The 15,426-nt window shown below is 38.0% G+C and overlaps 1 protein-coding gene across 1 annotated transcript in view; it reads left to right on the top strand.

Moving 5' to 3' along the window:
* Positions 1–385: 385 nt before the first annotated feature.
* LOC121368439 (autocrine proliferation repressor protein A-like) overlaps positions 386–15,426 on the top strand; it is a 28,016-nt gene continuing 12,975 nt past the window's right edge. The window contains exons 1-7 of the mRNA XM_041493171.1: positions 386–619; positions 8,477–8,591; positions 10,944–11,058; positions 12,016–12,129; positions 12,737–12,832; positions 13,994–14,083; positions 15,065–15,194. Of these exons, the coding sequence (XP_041349105.1) occupies positions 427–619; positions 8,477–8,591; positions 10,944–11,058; positions 12,016–12,129; positions 12,737–12,832; positions 13,994–14,083; positions 15,065–15,194 (853 nt within the window). The 5' untranslated portion in view covers positions 386–426. The remainder of the gene's footprint in view (positions 620–8,476; positions 8,592–10,943; positions 11,059–12,015; positions 12,130–12,736; positions 12,833–13,993; positions 14,084–15,064; positions 15,195–15,426) is intronic.

The raw sequence follows: 15,426 nt of genomic DNA, 5'->3' as shown, positions 1-15,426 counted from the left end.
CTATGTTAGCTCCTGATCTTTCTCTTTTGACCGACAGCTCAAAATTGCGCCAAATCTCCTTAATCAAAATTGCGCACCTTTTCTCTTTGGCATTATTCTTTGCTCCTTCAAAATTCCATAGCACCATTACCCCCCCCCCCCCCCCCCCCCCCCCCCCCCCCGCCTGTTATCGACCACGGTGCTCCCTTGCACCTGCCAGTGCAGGCGGTCCCTCCTTCCCACCCCCACTTTTGCTGCCCAGGATAGGCAGTGCTACAACAGCTTGCTCTGAATGTGCACGTAAAGGCCTATGACCTGACCTGACCTGTATATTTGGAAATAAAATACAGTGATCATTCGGACTTTCACCAACCTTCCGAATCCCATCTGACAAATTAGACTAGTTTGATACCAGTGCACCGTGACTGGCGGTTGAACTCTCGCAAAATGTGCGATCGTCTGCTTCTGGTTTTGTTGTTGGTGCCTGGCGTCTGCTTTTTGATAGCAGACGGCACTCCCTTGGATGATTACGTCAACACTCCAGATTGTCACTACACTTGGAATGCGCTGGAGTGGAAGTACAAGGGGGAAGGGTATACACTGCATCTTGTCAACATGACGTCACAAAAATGGCTTACAGGTAAAGAAAAAACATCTGTTTTTTTATTTGCTTTTTTTTAAATGCTCGAGGTACAATGGGACGTTTATTTGGGATACAAGGTCGTAATGAACGAGTGCATTTTCCGACCCCTTCCCTCCATCCCAAACACACTCGGTTCCTCGCTTATGATGTTTTTGAATTTATCTCCTTATGAGAGTAAATGTGTTTGGGTTTCACGTTCCAATTAGATCTCCACGACTCCTACATTATGTAGGCTATAAATTAAAGGCTGTGGTAAGTTCTGTTCTGCAGAAGAGTGCCGGTAAACTAACTTTTGTTTTAATTTGTAAATGTAACATACAGATGTATATGTGATGGCAAGGCTTTTTTTTTTCTCTGCATATTTAGATCAAGTGCAATCACTATAATTTTAGATATATATATATATATATATATATATATATATATATATATATATATATATATACATATACATATACATACATACACACACACACACATACACACACACATACACACACACACATATATATATATATATATATATATATATATATATATATATATATATATATACACACACACACAAAGAAAAAAGTTAAGCACCCCTAGGTATAATTAGTACTGAAATAGCCCCATTCGTAAAACCTTCAAATTACTTGACGAATATGTCAAGAATGGTGTTCCATCGAAATAATAGGAGAGTACAATGACAACTGTGTGTTCCACAACAGAACGACATGCACGTACATCATGCCACCCATGCTTTGCTCAAAATGTAGTATCAATACACTGTAATTGTTGACATTTAACGTCACTGTCTTGCATTGTTGAAGTTTAATCGTTGAATATGGCACGTCGACGGTTATCAGAGGTCCAACGATGGCGTATTATTGGTATGCATGAGACCGGCATGATCTTCAAAAGTATAGGACGTCAACTGAGGTATCATTACACCGTAATCAGCAGACTGATACGAAAACACGGGCATACCAATGCTGTAAAGGATCTCCCACGGTCAGGCAGACCGCGCATGACGTCACAGCGCGAGAACAGGGCCCTGCTTCGGCTCGTACGTCGTCAACCCTTTGCTACGTCTCCTGTTCTGAAGAGCCAATGGTACCCAATAGACGGATGTCATTCAGAACAGTGAGGAATCATCTGAAATTTGCGGGATTGAAGGCCAGAGGGTCATCAAGCGTCCCTTTCTTGCAGATCATCACGAGAGACGCCATTTAGCGTGGTGTTTGGCCCGGATAGGTTGGAATCTGAGGTCCTGGCGAAGAGTCCATTGGTCCGACGAAAGCTGGTTCCTGCTCCATGTCACAGATGACCGATTGAGAGTTTGGAGGCATAAAAATGCTTCCTACACACCCATGAACATACGACCTACGACCCCGTATGGTGGTGGTTCAGTAATGGTTTGGAGTTGCCTGTCACATGATTGTAACCTGGATCTTGTCACCATCCAAGGCAACCTCAATGGTGATCGGTACATTCGTAACGTCCTGCAACCAGTTGTTTTGCCGCATTTTGACAACCATCCACGCGCCACCAGACCTCTGTACATGGATGACAACGCTAGGCCACATCGTTCCAGAGAGTAACAGCTTTACTCCAAACTGAAGCTGTGACGACCTTGCCCTGGCCGGCTAGGAGTCCTGACCTAAACCCGCTACAGCATGTTTAGGATATCTTGGGCGTCGAGTACAGGCACTGACCCCATCTGTACAGACTCTGGCACAATTAGAGGCAGCTCTTCATCGAGAATGGCAGCAGTTGCCCATGCAGCAGATCAGACGACTTACTAGAGGGATGAGACGAAGAGTGAAAGCTATCATCAAGGCACATAGCGGGTTTACCCGCTATTGATGATTTGTGTCATGAATGCCATCTGTGGACTTCAAATGACATTTTTCATCATCAATCATGATGTTGACTTGTGTTTCTGACTCTGCGCCTCAGTTTTTAGCTCAAATACAGCATATTGGAATTCTTCTCAGAATCATGATTAAAATTTCAAAACTGGATACACTTGTTATGTTTTCTTACTGTCAAAGATGTATTCTTGCAAAACACATTTGTTTTTCCGAGATTATGTGATCAGGCTTTCAATGCCAAACCTCGTAAGACAAATCATTGTGAAAAATACAGGGGGTGCTTAACTTGTTTCTTTGTGTGTGTATATATATATATATATATATATATATATATATATATATATATATATATATATATAGTGTGTGTGTTCTTTGTTCTACAATGAACTCATTACTAAAATATATTTATGCTTTGCTACAAGTGTTCTGCAGTATTTAATGCAATAAATTATATACACAGTGGACTCTGTCTAAACCGGACTCACTTTGTACCGTCGAAATAGTCCGGTTTACATAGAGGACCGGTTTAGACAGAGTTCATCCAGAGTTATGGTTCTTGAATGATCGACAACTCGTGATCAACAATGACATTTGAACCCATGGATGTTTGGGAAACACAGTGACACAAGCCAGACTTGCAATCGATTATTTCACAGACATAAAAAAATATACCTAAAGGAACATTCCTGAGTTTGCTGCACTTTTTAAGATGTTATCCACTAACAGAGACTTTTTAACGATTGTAATTACATACCAAATATATTTTTCTGCATAAAATATTAGTGGCTGCATATTAACGTGTTTCTGGTCGTTCTAATATTTGTACTAGGTTAAATTTCATTTTATTTCCTAAAACATTATTTATTCGTACGTACGAAATTATTTGAATACAAAATCCAGATCTAACGGCCTACCGCAATAAGAGTAAACTTCACAGAGTATGATTACATTTTGTATTTGATCTTGCGACGGCGTCCTGATTACTTGGCAAGTGACGATCATTGTTCAACTAATTAGCATGCGTGAGAAATGGTGGACGTGGTGAATGTTGGCTTTTGAAATATTTTACAAAATCTACTTTCCAAAACTTTTGAAAGATGTGATTTTTCACAGAGCATGTTTTCACATGAGTCTGTCACTCTAGCTAATGAAGAAAGGACGGTCAAAAAAGAAAAGAGAGAAAGATTCTCCGGAAACTCTGAGTAGTTTGCCACTAGAAAAACGAAAAAGTATCACAATGGAAGGTCAGATGACTTCAACACAGGCGATGGCACAAGCTATGTATACGAACGCACCAGGAGTGAACAGTGTTCAGTGCGCACCTCAGTTCCCTCAACAATACACACAGGCGCCGACGAGTACGCCTGGACCGTCAATAAACAACTTACTCTATGAGATAATTCGGCGATTAGATCGAATGGACGCGAAAATTACACAAGTGGAGTCGCGGTTGCAGCCTTTAGAACTTATTGAAGGGAAGCCGAGTCAGCTTACAAGCAAATTCACCGTGATAGAAAGCAGCGTGTGTTTACTGAAAACAACTGTAGACTCTCTCGAGAAAAGTCGTGAATTTGATTCTAAAACACTGGATGAGATCAAAATGAAATTTTCTAAAGTGGACACTATAGAGAAAGACATCAAATTAATAACGGAGAAAAATATAAACCTGCAAGCACAGGTAACTGATCTTCAAATGAGATCAATGAGAGACAATTTACTGTTTTTTCAATTTAAGTGAGTCAGACGAAGAAAACTGTGAAGAAATTGTTAAAACACTGTGTAAGGATAAACTGAAGTTGGGCAATGTCGACCAAATCCAGTTTGACAGAGTGCATCGTTTGGGTAGGAAAAAGCCGAATGCCGTTCGACCCATAGTTGCGAAATTCTCTTTCTTCAAGGACGTGAACGAGTCCGGAATGCAGCAAAAAATCTTCAGGGTATCGGAATAGGCATTGGAGAGCAGTTTCCGCGAGAGGTGCAGGAGCGTCGGAGAAGACTTGTTCCGGTATTAAGAAGACTACGCAAGGCAGGAAGGAACGTCAAGCTCAGCGCTGACAAGTTATTCGTGGATGGTCACCTGTATAACGGCCCCGAATGCCATGAATAGGACACCGAGGAGGAGCATGTCTCGTTTTTATTGTTCAACTGTGAAGGACTGAGACAAAAACTGTGTGATCCTGATTTTATTTCTTTTCTTTGTAAATATGACATTATACTGTTAACAGAAACTTGGTTAAGTAAACAGGACTCACCACAAATAGATAACTATCGTAGTATTCATTGTCCTAGATTAATTTAAAACAAGCGAGCTAAACGCAGTAGTGGCGGTATTTCTGTTTATTATAAGTCTAGATTCCACTGCGGAATTTCTCTAAATAAACAAGACCATAGAGGGAATTTATGGCAAAAATTAAGGAAAATCTTTTTTAAGGCAAGTCAAGATATATTTATAGCACTTGTTTATATTCCTCCAAGTAACTCACGATTCCATGACAGTTTTAAAGAAAAGGGTGAATTTGATTATTTTAACCAACTACAAGATGACATTGTACGTTTCTCGCAGAAAGGGTCAGTTTTTATTTGTGGTGATATGAACAGGAAAAGAAGATGATTTTATTACACATACTATGTTAGATAGATATATCGACTGTATTCCTAGTATTGACGATATTTCGACAAGTAGGTTCTCAGAAGATAAAATTGTAAATGCTTTCGGTAGACGATTATTACAGCTTTGTAAACAAACAAATCTTAAGATTGTAAACGGTCGAATTGGAAATGATAAAGGAATTGGGAAGTTCACATATTATAACCACAAGAAAGGCGCGAGTACAATAGATCTTTTATTAACATCCTCTGAGAGCATGGAAAAAGTTAAGAATTTTAATGTGGATAATCTAACAGAATTCTCCACACACACGCCAGTTATGTTTAGTTTACAATTAAGTAATAAGCAATCCTATCTCCCTACTAAAACTGTTACTTCCAAAATTTCTTATAATGTATCCCAAGCGGAAGAATTGAGGCTTGCTATACAAAAAAAATCAGATATCATGTCTCAGCTTATATGTCAACTTGAAAACAGGTTATTGGATATTAATACATTTACTACAACTTTGTCGGATATACTGTATCGAGTAACTTATAGTGTTGCTGGCAGAACCTATGCGACTGTAGATAGTAGTGATCCATTACAGGACAATACAAGGAAAGCGCGCTGGTTTAATAACAACTGTTTAAAAGCTAGAACTGATTTCAGAAAATCAGCGGAAAAATATTCACGAAATCGGAGTGATGAAGAAGCGAAAGCTGATATGATGGAGAAGAGACGATTATACAACAAAACAAAGCGTCGAGCAAAACTGTTGTATAACAAGCAAGAACAAACCCTCTTGTGTAACTTAGCAACATCTTGTCCAGGACAGTTTGGAGAAGAATAAAACATGGTAAACAACGCAATTATGGAACTTTAATTTTAGCTGATTTTTTCGATTATTTTAAAGAGTTAGCTGAGGGAAACTGTAATAATACAAATAATGGTAATGACAATATTTCATCTCATCATAACACAGATTATAATGAACTTGATGAACCTATAATTATACAGGAAGTTTATAAAGCTATAGACTGTTTAAAGCGAAACAAACGTGTTGGCTTGGACGGTATTGTTGCAGAATTATTTATTGATTGCAAGGTTATCTTATCCCCCATATTATTACGATTGTTTACTTATATGTATGATAATGGAGTTTATCCTGAAAAATGGTCACAAGGGGTCACTATACCTATTCCAAAGAAAGGTGATTTCAATGATATTAATAATTACAGGGGGATAACAATAATGAGTGCTTTTGCCAAGATTTTCTCACTGTTATTCAGAAATATATTAAACGATTGGTGTGAATCAAACAATGTTTTTACCGACTATCAATTTGGATTTAGAGATAGTTGTAGTACTATCGACTGTATTTACTTACTTAATGGTTTAATTTCAAATAGTTTAAATAGTAAAAAGAAACTTTTCTGTGCTTTTGTAGATTTTAAAAAGGCATTCGACTCAGTATCCAGAGACTTTGTGTGGTGGAAATTTGCAAAGAATGGTGTTAGCAATAAAATGTTAAATATTTTAAAAGCAATGTATGCTCACACAAGAAACTGTGTTAGGCTATTCTCTAATACTTCAGAATTTTTTGATGTTTCTCTCGGGGTGAAACAAGGTGAGCCGTTATCTCCCATTTTATTTATTGTTTGTCAATGATATGTACGAAGAAATGTCACAAAATGTCACTCCTATCAAAATATTCAATGAAATTTCTGTATTTTTGTTAATGTATGCAGACGACACTATTCTTTTCGCAAATTCAGAAAAAGAATTGCAGCAACTACTTGATAACTTGAGTTGCTACTGTGATAAATGGGAAATTGAAGTTAACTTGGATAAAACTAAAATATGTGTGTTTGAAAAACGAAGATCTGTATGCGAATTTAGTTTTAAATACAAAGACTCTAGTCTAGACATTGTGGATACGTTTAATCATCTGGGTATTACATTTAGTTATACTGGCAATGAAAAGTGTATGTTCATTGTATAATTTATTTTTACATGTTCCAATGAATATTAGCACAAAAATGTATGTTTGATAGAATGGTTATGCCTATTTTGCTGTATGGCTCCGAAATAGCTAGCATTAATAATATTGCTGACTTAGAAAACATTGAAGTCAAATACTGTAAAAATGTTTTAAAAGCGAAAGCGAGAACACCCAATGTAGCCGTTTAAGCTGAATTAGGAAGAATACCTATTTCTGTGTTATGTAAACAAAGACTTTTATTATATTGGCGGAACATTATCTGTAATCAAACTTCTATGTTATACAAAATGTATAGATCTTTACGACATGGTATGAACTCTAGCAGAAATTGTAAAAACTGGGTAACATACGTAAAATCTATTTTATATGAACTTGGTTTCATTGATGCATGGGATAATGAGGACGTTTTACATGTACCTGCTCAAGTTCTAAAACAAATTCTTAGAGATCAGCACGTCCAAAATACTATAGCAAAGTTGTCTACGTTCTCACGTTTAGAACTGTACTGTAAATATAAATGTGATTACACTTTTGAAGTATATCTAGACAATATTTTGGCACTGAAGTATCATACTGCCTTGCTTAATCTTAGATGTGGTGTACTGAATATTAATATTGAGAAAGGAAGATTTGAAAATATTCCCAGACAACAAAGAATATGTCCAGCATGTAATACTAATAATATAGAGGATGAATATCATTTTGTGCATGTATGTCCATGTTATAGAGACCTTAGAGTCAAATATTTAAAATTTGTTTATTGTTCATGGCCTTCAATGAACAAACTTACTAATTTGCTATCATTAAAATCAAAATTGCAAACATTACACCTAGCTAAATGTATCTATTTTTCTATGCAGTGTCGTCAAGAATTAATATCATAATTCATGTTTCCTCTAATTAAATATTAATTATAGGTCATAAGTGTATTAATATTTTTATATACTATTTATCATATCCATGTTACCATTTGTTGCGCATTGTATATATATCATGTTTCAGACAATGGCTGATCACAACTGTGGCGAAATAAAATTGATTGATTGATTGATTGACTAATTAGCAGCCCATCGTCCAGTCAAATCCCAATCCGGTGTAGACGGAGGTAATTAATGCACGAACGGTTCTTTCGTTTTTGATGTTTTTATCCGGAGTCCGGCAAGACAGAGTACGGATTAGGCAGAGATTTATAGGCCTACCTAAGAGATAAACGGTAGCTGGACGGGGCTTTAGAAATGGACCGGTTTACGCAGAGATCCGGATTACACAGAATCCGGTTTAGACAGAGTCCACTGTATATATATATATATATATATAATATATATATATATATATATATATATATATAAGCACTTTGGAATTGTACAATAAACATTCCTTTTCTTTTCTTCCGCTGTATGCAGAGAACGAGGTCGACCGTCCAGTGTGGTTCCACTACATCGTGATCGCCGTGCCTGACGTCATTGTCCACAGAGACACCGCCTTCATGTACATTTCCGGCGGACACAACGAATACGAGTAAGACAATTACTATTCTGAAACAAATTTTAGATTGTATTTGCAACATCTATATTCATATATCCCCTGCGCGTGCTGTAACCTCATCGTGGTGCAGGGGTGTAACATTCTCTTTGAGAATGGCCAATACAGCACAAATTGAAGTTTAGAGTAAAAGTCAGTATCTATCTGTGATATTTGTATTTGTATTTTTGCACAGTTCTTTACACTGTTTTTATTTATATCTTGAATTTTTCTATTGATGTTTATCATCACCTTATTTGTTTCCATTACCATAGTTTGACACCCAATAGCCGATGTATTTTTCGTGCTGGGGTGTCGTTAAACATTCATTCATTCAGTCTATAGTCATATCTGTCATAAAAAGACAATACTTAGCAGCCACCTGTCTAAACGGGACATTTTACTTTGTTTCTGCACTGGATGTCCTTTGCTTGACTGTATAGATTAGTATCATTACTAATTATACTGGCAGATCATCTTCGACGAAAATTACTTTGGCATGTTTCCATATTTATGGGCGTTTATGATAAGATAACAGATATATAAATAGAGAATACTATACGACTTTCAGTTTAATATCATTTTTATGAACGAGTACATTAGAAAATGGTATTAAACTGTAAGTCGTGTAGTATTTTATTTATTACATACCCATAATTATTGCTTAGAATTCATCAAAAAGTAACAAAAGTAAACATTCACAGCAGCTAGTGTTCGAGCGTCAGCATAGGCCCCGCCCACAATCGATGTTAATGACCCAGATTTAGATTTCACAAATAGTTTATTAGACGGCGGTTTTAAAACTATTTCGAATTAATGAGAGTAAAATCAGCCCTAATTTCAGCCAGCCGTTTTTCGATAGCGTTTGCGAACTATTTTGACTGGTTTCAGAAGTGGTCATTCTTTTTAACATGAAGCGCATAAACCAGTCTGGCGTACGTTTTTCTGCTCTGTCAGCCCTAAGTTCAGCCAGCGAACGTTTTGCTAACGTTCGCGAACTATTTGATTGGTTCCCGACGTGGCCATTTGGTTTAATGTGAAGCGCATAAACCAGTTTAGCGGACGTTTTTCTGCTCGGTCTGGCTGAACGCAGAACTGGCTAAACTCAGTACTGCTTTAAATAAGAAATGTGCAAACTTTAAAATACTAGCATTCAGCATTCAAGTAAAGTACAAATATAGCATCCATATAAAGGCAAATATATAGAATTCAGATAAAAGTACAAATATAGCATTCAGGTAAGAGTAAAAATAGAGCATCCGGTTAAAGTACAAATATACCATTCATATACAAGTACAAATATAGCATTTATGTAGAAGTACTTATATAGCATTCAGGTAGATCATTCAAGTAAACGTAGTAATATAGCATTCAGGTAAAAGTATAACTGTAGCATTCATGTTGAATTACAAATATAGCATCCGTGTAGAAGTAAAAATATAACATTTAGGTAAAATCAAAAATACAGGATTCAAGGATATCTTAAACAATTATCCTAGACACTATCCTAAAAGAGACTTAGCCCAGTGGTAAAGTGTTCGCCTCATGTGCGGTCGGTCTATAATTGATCCCCGTCGTTGGGCTTACTGGGCTACTTCTCGTCCAAGCCACTGCACTGCGACTGGCATATCAAAGGACATAGTATGTTCTATCCTGCCTGTGGGATGGTGCATATAAAAGATCCCTTGCTACTAATGGAAATATGTGGTGGATTTCCTCTCTATACATCAAAATCACCAAATGTTTGACATCCAATAGCCAATGATTAATAAATCAATGTACACTAGCGGTGTCATTAAACAAAACAAACAAACGTAATAACTAACTAACAAACTAACTAACTAACTAAATAAATAAAATTATAATAACTGCCTGTGGGATGGTGCAAATAAAAGATCCCTTGTTACCAATGGAAAAATGGAAACAAATGTGGCGGTTTTCCTCGAAAAGCGTATGTCAGGATTATCAAATATTTGATATCCAATAGCCGATGATTAATAAATCGATGTGCCCTGTTGGTGTCGCTAAACAAAACAATGGTCATTAACTATGAGTTGTTCCTTCAGTTACACACCTAAGTTAACCGACTACTTCGTGTCGTTTATCTCGATGATGGCTATCAGTACTGGAACCGTGATCGCCAACCTGAGACAGATTCTGAACTAACAGCTCTACTTCAAGGTTAGACATCTTCTGTGGAATTGGAAATAAGAAATGTTCGTCGGTTTGAGTGCCAATTACTGTGTCGAAATGACCGTATGTTTGACATCCAATAGCTGATGATTACTAAATCAATGTGTGCTAGTGGTGCCGTTGAACAAAACAAACGTCTTCTTCTTGTTCCTGCAGGTACACACCTGACTTGACCGACCACTTCGTGTCGTTTATCTCGATGATGGCTGTCAGTACTGGAACCGTGACCGCCAACCTGAGACAGATTCCCAACCAACCGCTCTACTTCAAGGTTAGACATCTTCTGTGGAATTGGAAATAAGAAATGTTCGTCGGTTTGAGTTCAAAAAAAAATTAAAAAATTATAATCAAATGAAACATATTAACATGATTTTATGTTCACTTAATGATAAAGCAGATAATCTTGCAGAGTCTATTTGGGACGGACAGTAAAAGTTGAAAGCGAGGTGAATGAGGGTGTGTGTGCAGTAGGCACTGATCTCCCAATTCTGTAAAGGCGAATTAATATGTAAGTATAACTAGCCCCTCCCCGTCCAGTTGCTGGTATCTTCCGACACCTATGATAATGATTGCTTGTTTGGTTAGATTATTTTGTTTTCAAAAATTAATGTAAAAAATAAAGGCAAATTATATATTACATTTCATTTGTGGGTGTAGTAATTACTAAGACAGTTTACGTGCAACACATGGAGCCAGTGAGTTGAACCAAAATCAAAACTAACAGTCGAATTCCAATGAGGAATGGAATATAGCAGAGTGGACGTGATGTGGCATGATATACATGAAGAGAAATAAATTGGAAACAGAACACCCTCTCCATATATACATGCTCGCTCGCCCGGACATACACACGCACACACACAGGGAGAGAGACAGAGAGAGAGAGACAGAGACAGAGAGACATAGAGACACATACATTCTGTTTGTCTGTCTCTGTCTGGATGTCTGACTTTCTCACTCCTCCCCCCTCTCTCTGTCTCTCTCTCTGTCTCTGTCTGTCTGTCTGTCTGTCTGTCTGTCTCTCTCTCTCTCTCTCTCAAGTGACATTCAAGTTAATATAAATACATGTAGTATTATAAAATCATGATTCTTCTCCGTCTCGGACAGAACTCTTTTGCAAAGTTACAGGCATTCTTGAACAGTTTTCTGATGGAATAACCCAAAAAATGTCCCATACCCATACCCATCATGACACTGAAATATTCTGTCTTTGTTTCGTTTCCCCCAGAATGACCCACAGTACATGAGACGATCAGAAGATGCGATCATTGCTTGGACGTGGAGGATGTTCATGGACAACCCTTCAAAACCAGAATGGCTACTCAGACTGCCAATGACAAAAGTAATACAACTATCGTCTGCCAATCTGTTTATTTCATGGACGTCGAAAGTAGTTGGGCAGGGATGAGGTTTAATTGAATAGGGTCAATACACAAGGTCAACAATAATTATGTATTTAAAAAATAAATTGTGGTAAACAAAAGTTTGTTTTGTATAAGGACACCACTAGAGAACATTGATTTATTAATCATCGGCTATTGGATGTCAAACATTTGGTAATTTTGATAAAGCCTTAGAGAGGAAACCCGCTACCTTTTTTTGCATTAATAGCAAGGGATCTTTTATATTCACCATAGCACATACCACGGCCTTTGGTATACTAGTCGTGGTGCACTGGCTGGAACAAGAAATACTACAATGGGCACACCGACGGGGATCGATCCCACACCAACCGCGTACCAAAGCCACATCTGTATTCTAAGAAGGTTAAGTGTTGGTGTGGCTTATTTCGTACGTGTGATTTTTGTTTTCTTGTTTGGTTATTTGTTTATTTGTGTGTTTGTTGTTGTGTTGTTTTGCTTTATTTGAGGGGTTAGTTTTTGTTTGTGAAACCATGGTGTTGTGAGGCATAAGAATGGTGTATCTGTTTACATCCCTTTCTTTCTCAGGGTTCCGTACGAGCGATGGATACCATTAGCGCGTTTGCCAAGACAGTCAAGTCAGAAACAGACATTAAGAAATTTGTCGTGTGTGGAGAATCAAAGGTTAGTAGCGATTTAGTCATATTTGTATTATATGAATAGTACATATACTATTAATGCTTTTTAAGATGTATTATATATTAACTCCCTTTATTACGGTTGAAGATGAATTCGCTGTATTGTCTAAAATATTATGATTTTGTTATATTTTATAGTATAGAACTTCTTCATGACATACGTTTTGATATTTAAAAACATGTAAACAAAAACATTTGATGGTTACAAAAAAAAAAGCAAGCGCTGCGTTTACGAATGATGAAATTGAGTATTTAATACGAAACTATATAGTTTGAGCATAGGCGTATAAGAGGACGCTAAGGAAATTGGGAGCATTTTTCAGAGCCAAGAATGACTGTTCAAGAGCAGATCTAACTGCTACGTTGTATTCTGTGGATGATGGTACTGTGGTAATTGCTGGAAGCGGTTTAGGTGTTTGTTGCATGAATATTCTTAAAGGGTTATTTTTTACCTGTTGTGCAAGGTAAAGTACAATATATGAGGTCAGGTCATGTCATAGGGTTCACATTCAGAGCAAGCTATTTTAGCGCACGCCTGTCATGGGCACAGGTGCCGGCCTCGGTCAGCTTCTCCGTCCAAGACAGGTTTGGGGTGGGTGGCACAAAAGAGTACCAGCAGCCCGACCGGGGTCGGTAACAGGCGGGGACAATATAGGAGTACGGGTTCCCGGTTTTGTAGGGGGCACGCAGATTTTTGTTCGAATTAAACGAAAATGCCCGAATCTGGATAACATTTATTTATATATATTAGCATTACTATCAAACAGCTATATAGTGTTGCAAACGAATTACTACGCATTTTCACTTGGATTACAACTAATATTGTGGGTAAAATAATAGAAATACATGGTGAAAAAAGTAAAGTTTTTTTTTGTTTAACGACGCCACTAGAGCACATTGATTTTTATCTTATCTTCGGCTATTGGACGTCAAACATATGGTCATTCTGACACTTCGTGGTGAAAAGTTTTCAGGCCAGCTTATTTTGCCCGTATATCTATATATATATATCGTTTTTACCCGCATTTGAGGATTTGCTCCAGCAGGGGAGGGGCTGCTCCCCTCTCCCACTCCTGCTCCCTGTCTCGTAAGCTTATGAAGCATAGTTCCACACACCATGTGACGTTTATTTTTATTGTTTTAAAAGCGCGGCTGGACAACATGGACAACGGCAGCAGTGGACAAAAGAGTTATTGCCATATCACCAATAGTGATGGACTTGTTGAACATGGTGAAAGTAAACTGGACATTTATTATAACATATACATACACACGCACATACATACACACATACATACACACACGCGCGAGCACACACACACATACAATCACACACACAGCACAGACACACATACACACACGCACGCACACACACATACACATACACGCACACACATATACAGAGAGAGAGAGAGAGAGAGAGAGAGAGAGAGAGAGAGAGAGAGAGAGAGAGAGAGAGAGTAAAAGTAAAGTTTGTTTTATTTAACGACGCCACTTGAGCACATTGATTTTTTATCTTATCATCGGCTATTGGACGTCAAACATATGGTCATTCTGACACTTTTTAAGAGGAGACCCGCTGTCGCCACATAGGCTACTCTTTTACGACAGTCAGCATGGGATCGTTTTTGCGCTTCCCACAGGCAGAATAGCACAAACCATGGCCTTTGTTGAACCAGTTATGGATCACTGGTCGGTGCAAGTGGTTTACACCTACTCAGGGTTTGGAGTCGGTATCTTAGTTAAAAATCCCATGCCTCGACTGGAATCCGAACCCAGTACCTATCAGTTTGTAGACCGATGACCTAACCACGACGCTATCGAGGCCGGTCAGAGAGAGAGAGTCTTAAGTCAGAGTTAAAAGGTTTTACAGGGGCCAGCATTCTTCTCCACTTGAGTTATTTTGTTGTTTTTGAAAGACCCACATTACCGTTTTAGCAAGGTTAGATCCCTCCATACTCCATTGGCATAGCCAGAATTTTATATTGGGGGTGTTGCCCACATTTCTTTGGGGGTTTTTTCTTCGGGGGAGGGGGGACCAACACTATGAGTTGTGTTATGGGGCGACAGGCAAATATAAAACGTTGTTGAGGAGAAAAGAGATTTGATTGGAGCTCATGACTCCATCCCTCCCAAGCGCTACGTCAACTGTGTCATACACTGCCTATCCTTTCCTGAGTATGACCATAACACGAACAGAATGTGCTACTTGTTGTAGAATCTACACCATCATTACCGTTCCCTTGGTGGGTGGACGTTCGAGTTCTACAACTACTACCAGGAGAATATCACCACCAGCCTCGACGACAAAGTTACGCAGCAGCTGGCCGATATCGTTGACCCATACAGTAAGAAAAACGAGAGATTTTAATAAATCATGTCTAAAGCATCCTTTCGTCTTTGCCTTATGCAGAGATACAATTTTGATCACGGAATACTGTTTTGTCTTTTAGATTAATAAGTTTTGTTTGATTGTATCGGGTGGCTCAAAAACCTCTTTACAGGTTAATAACTTGGAAAGTGTTTTTACATCATGATAATAATATTTTGTTCCAGATATCTTATGGGTTTTAACCGCTA

This window comes from Gigantopelta aegis, chromosome 3 (assembly GCF_016097555.1).
Source record: "Gigantopelta aegis isolate Gae_Host chromosome 3, Gae_host_genome, whole genome shotgun sequence".
Taxonomy (NCBI): Eukaryota; Metazoa; Mollusca; class Gastropoda; order Neomphalida; family Peltospiridae; genus Gigantopelta; species Gigantopelta aegis.
Note: the sequence above shows the minus strand (reverse complement) of the source record. Positions and strands in the feature narration are given on the sequence as shown.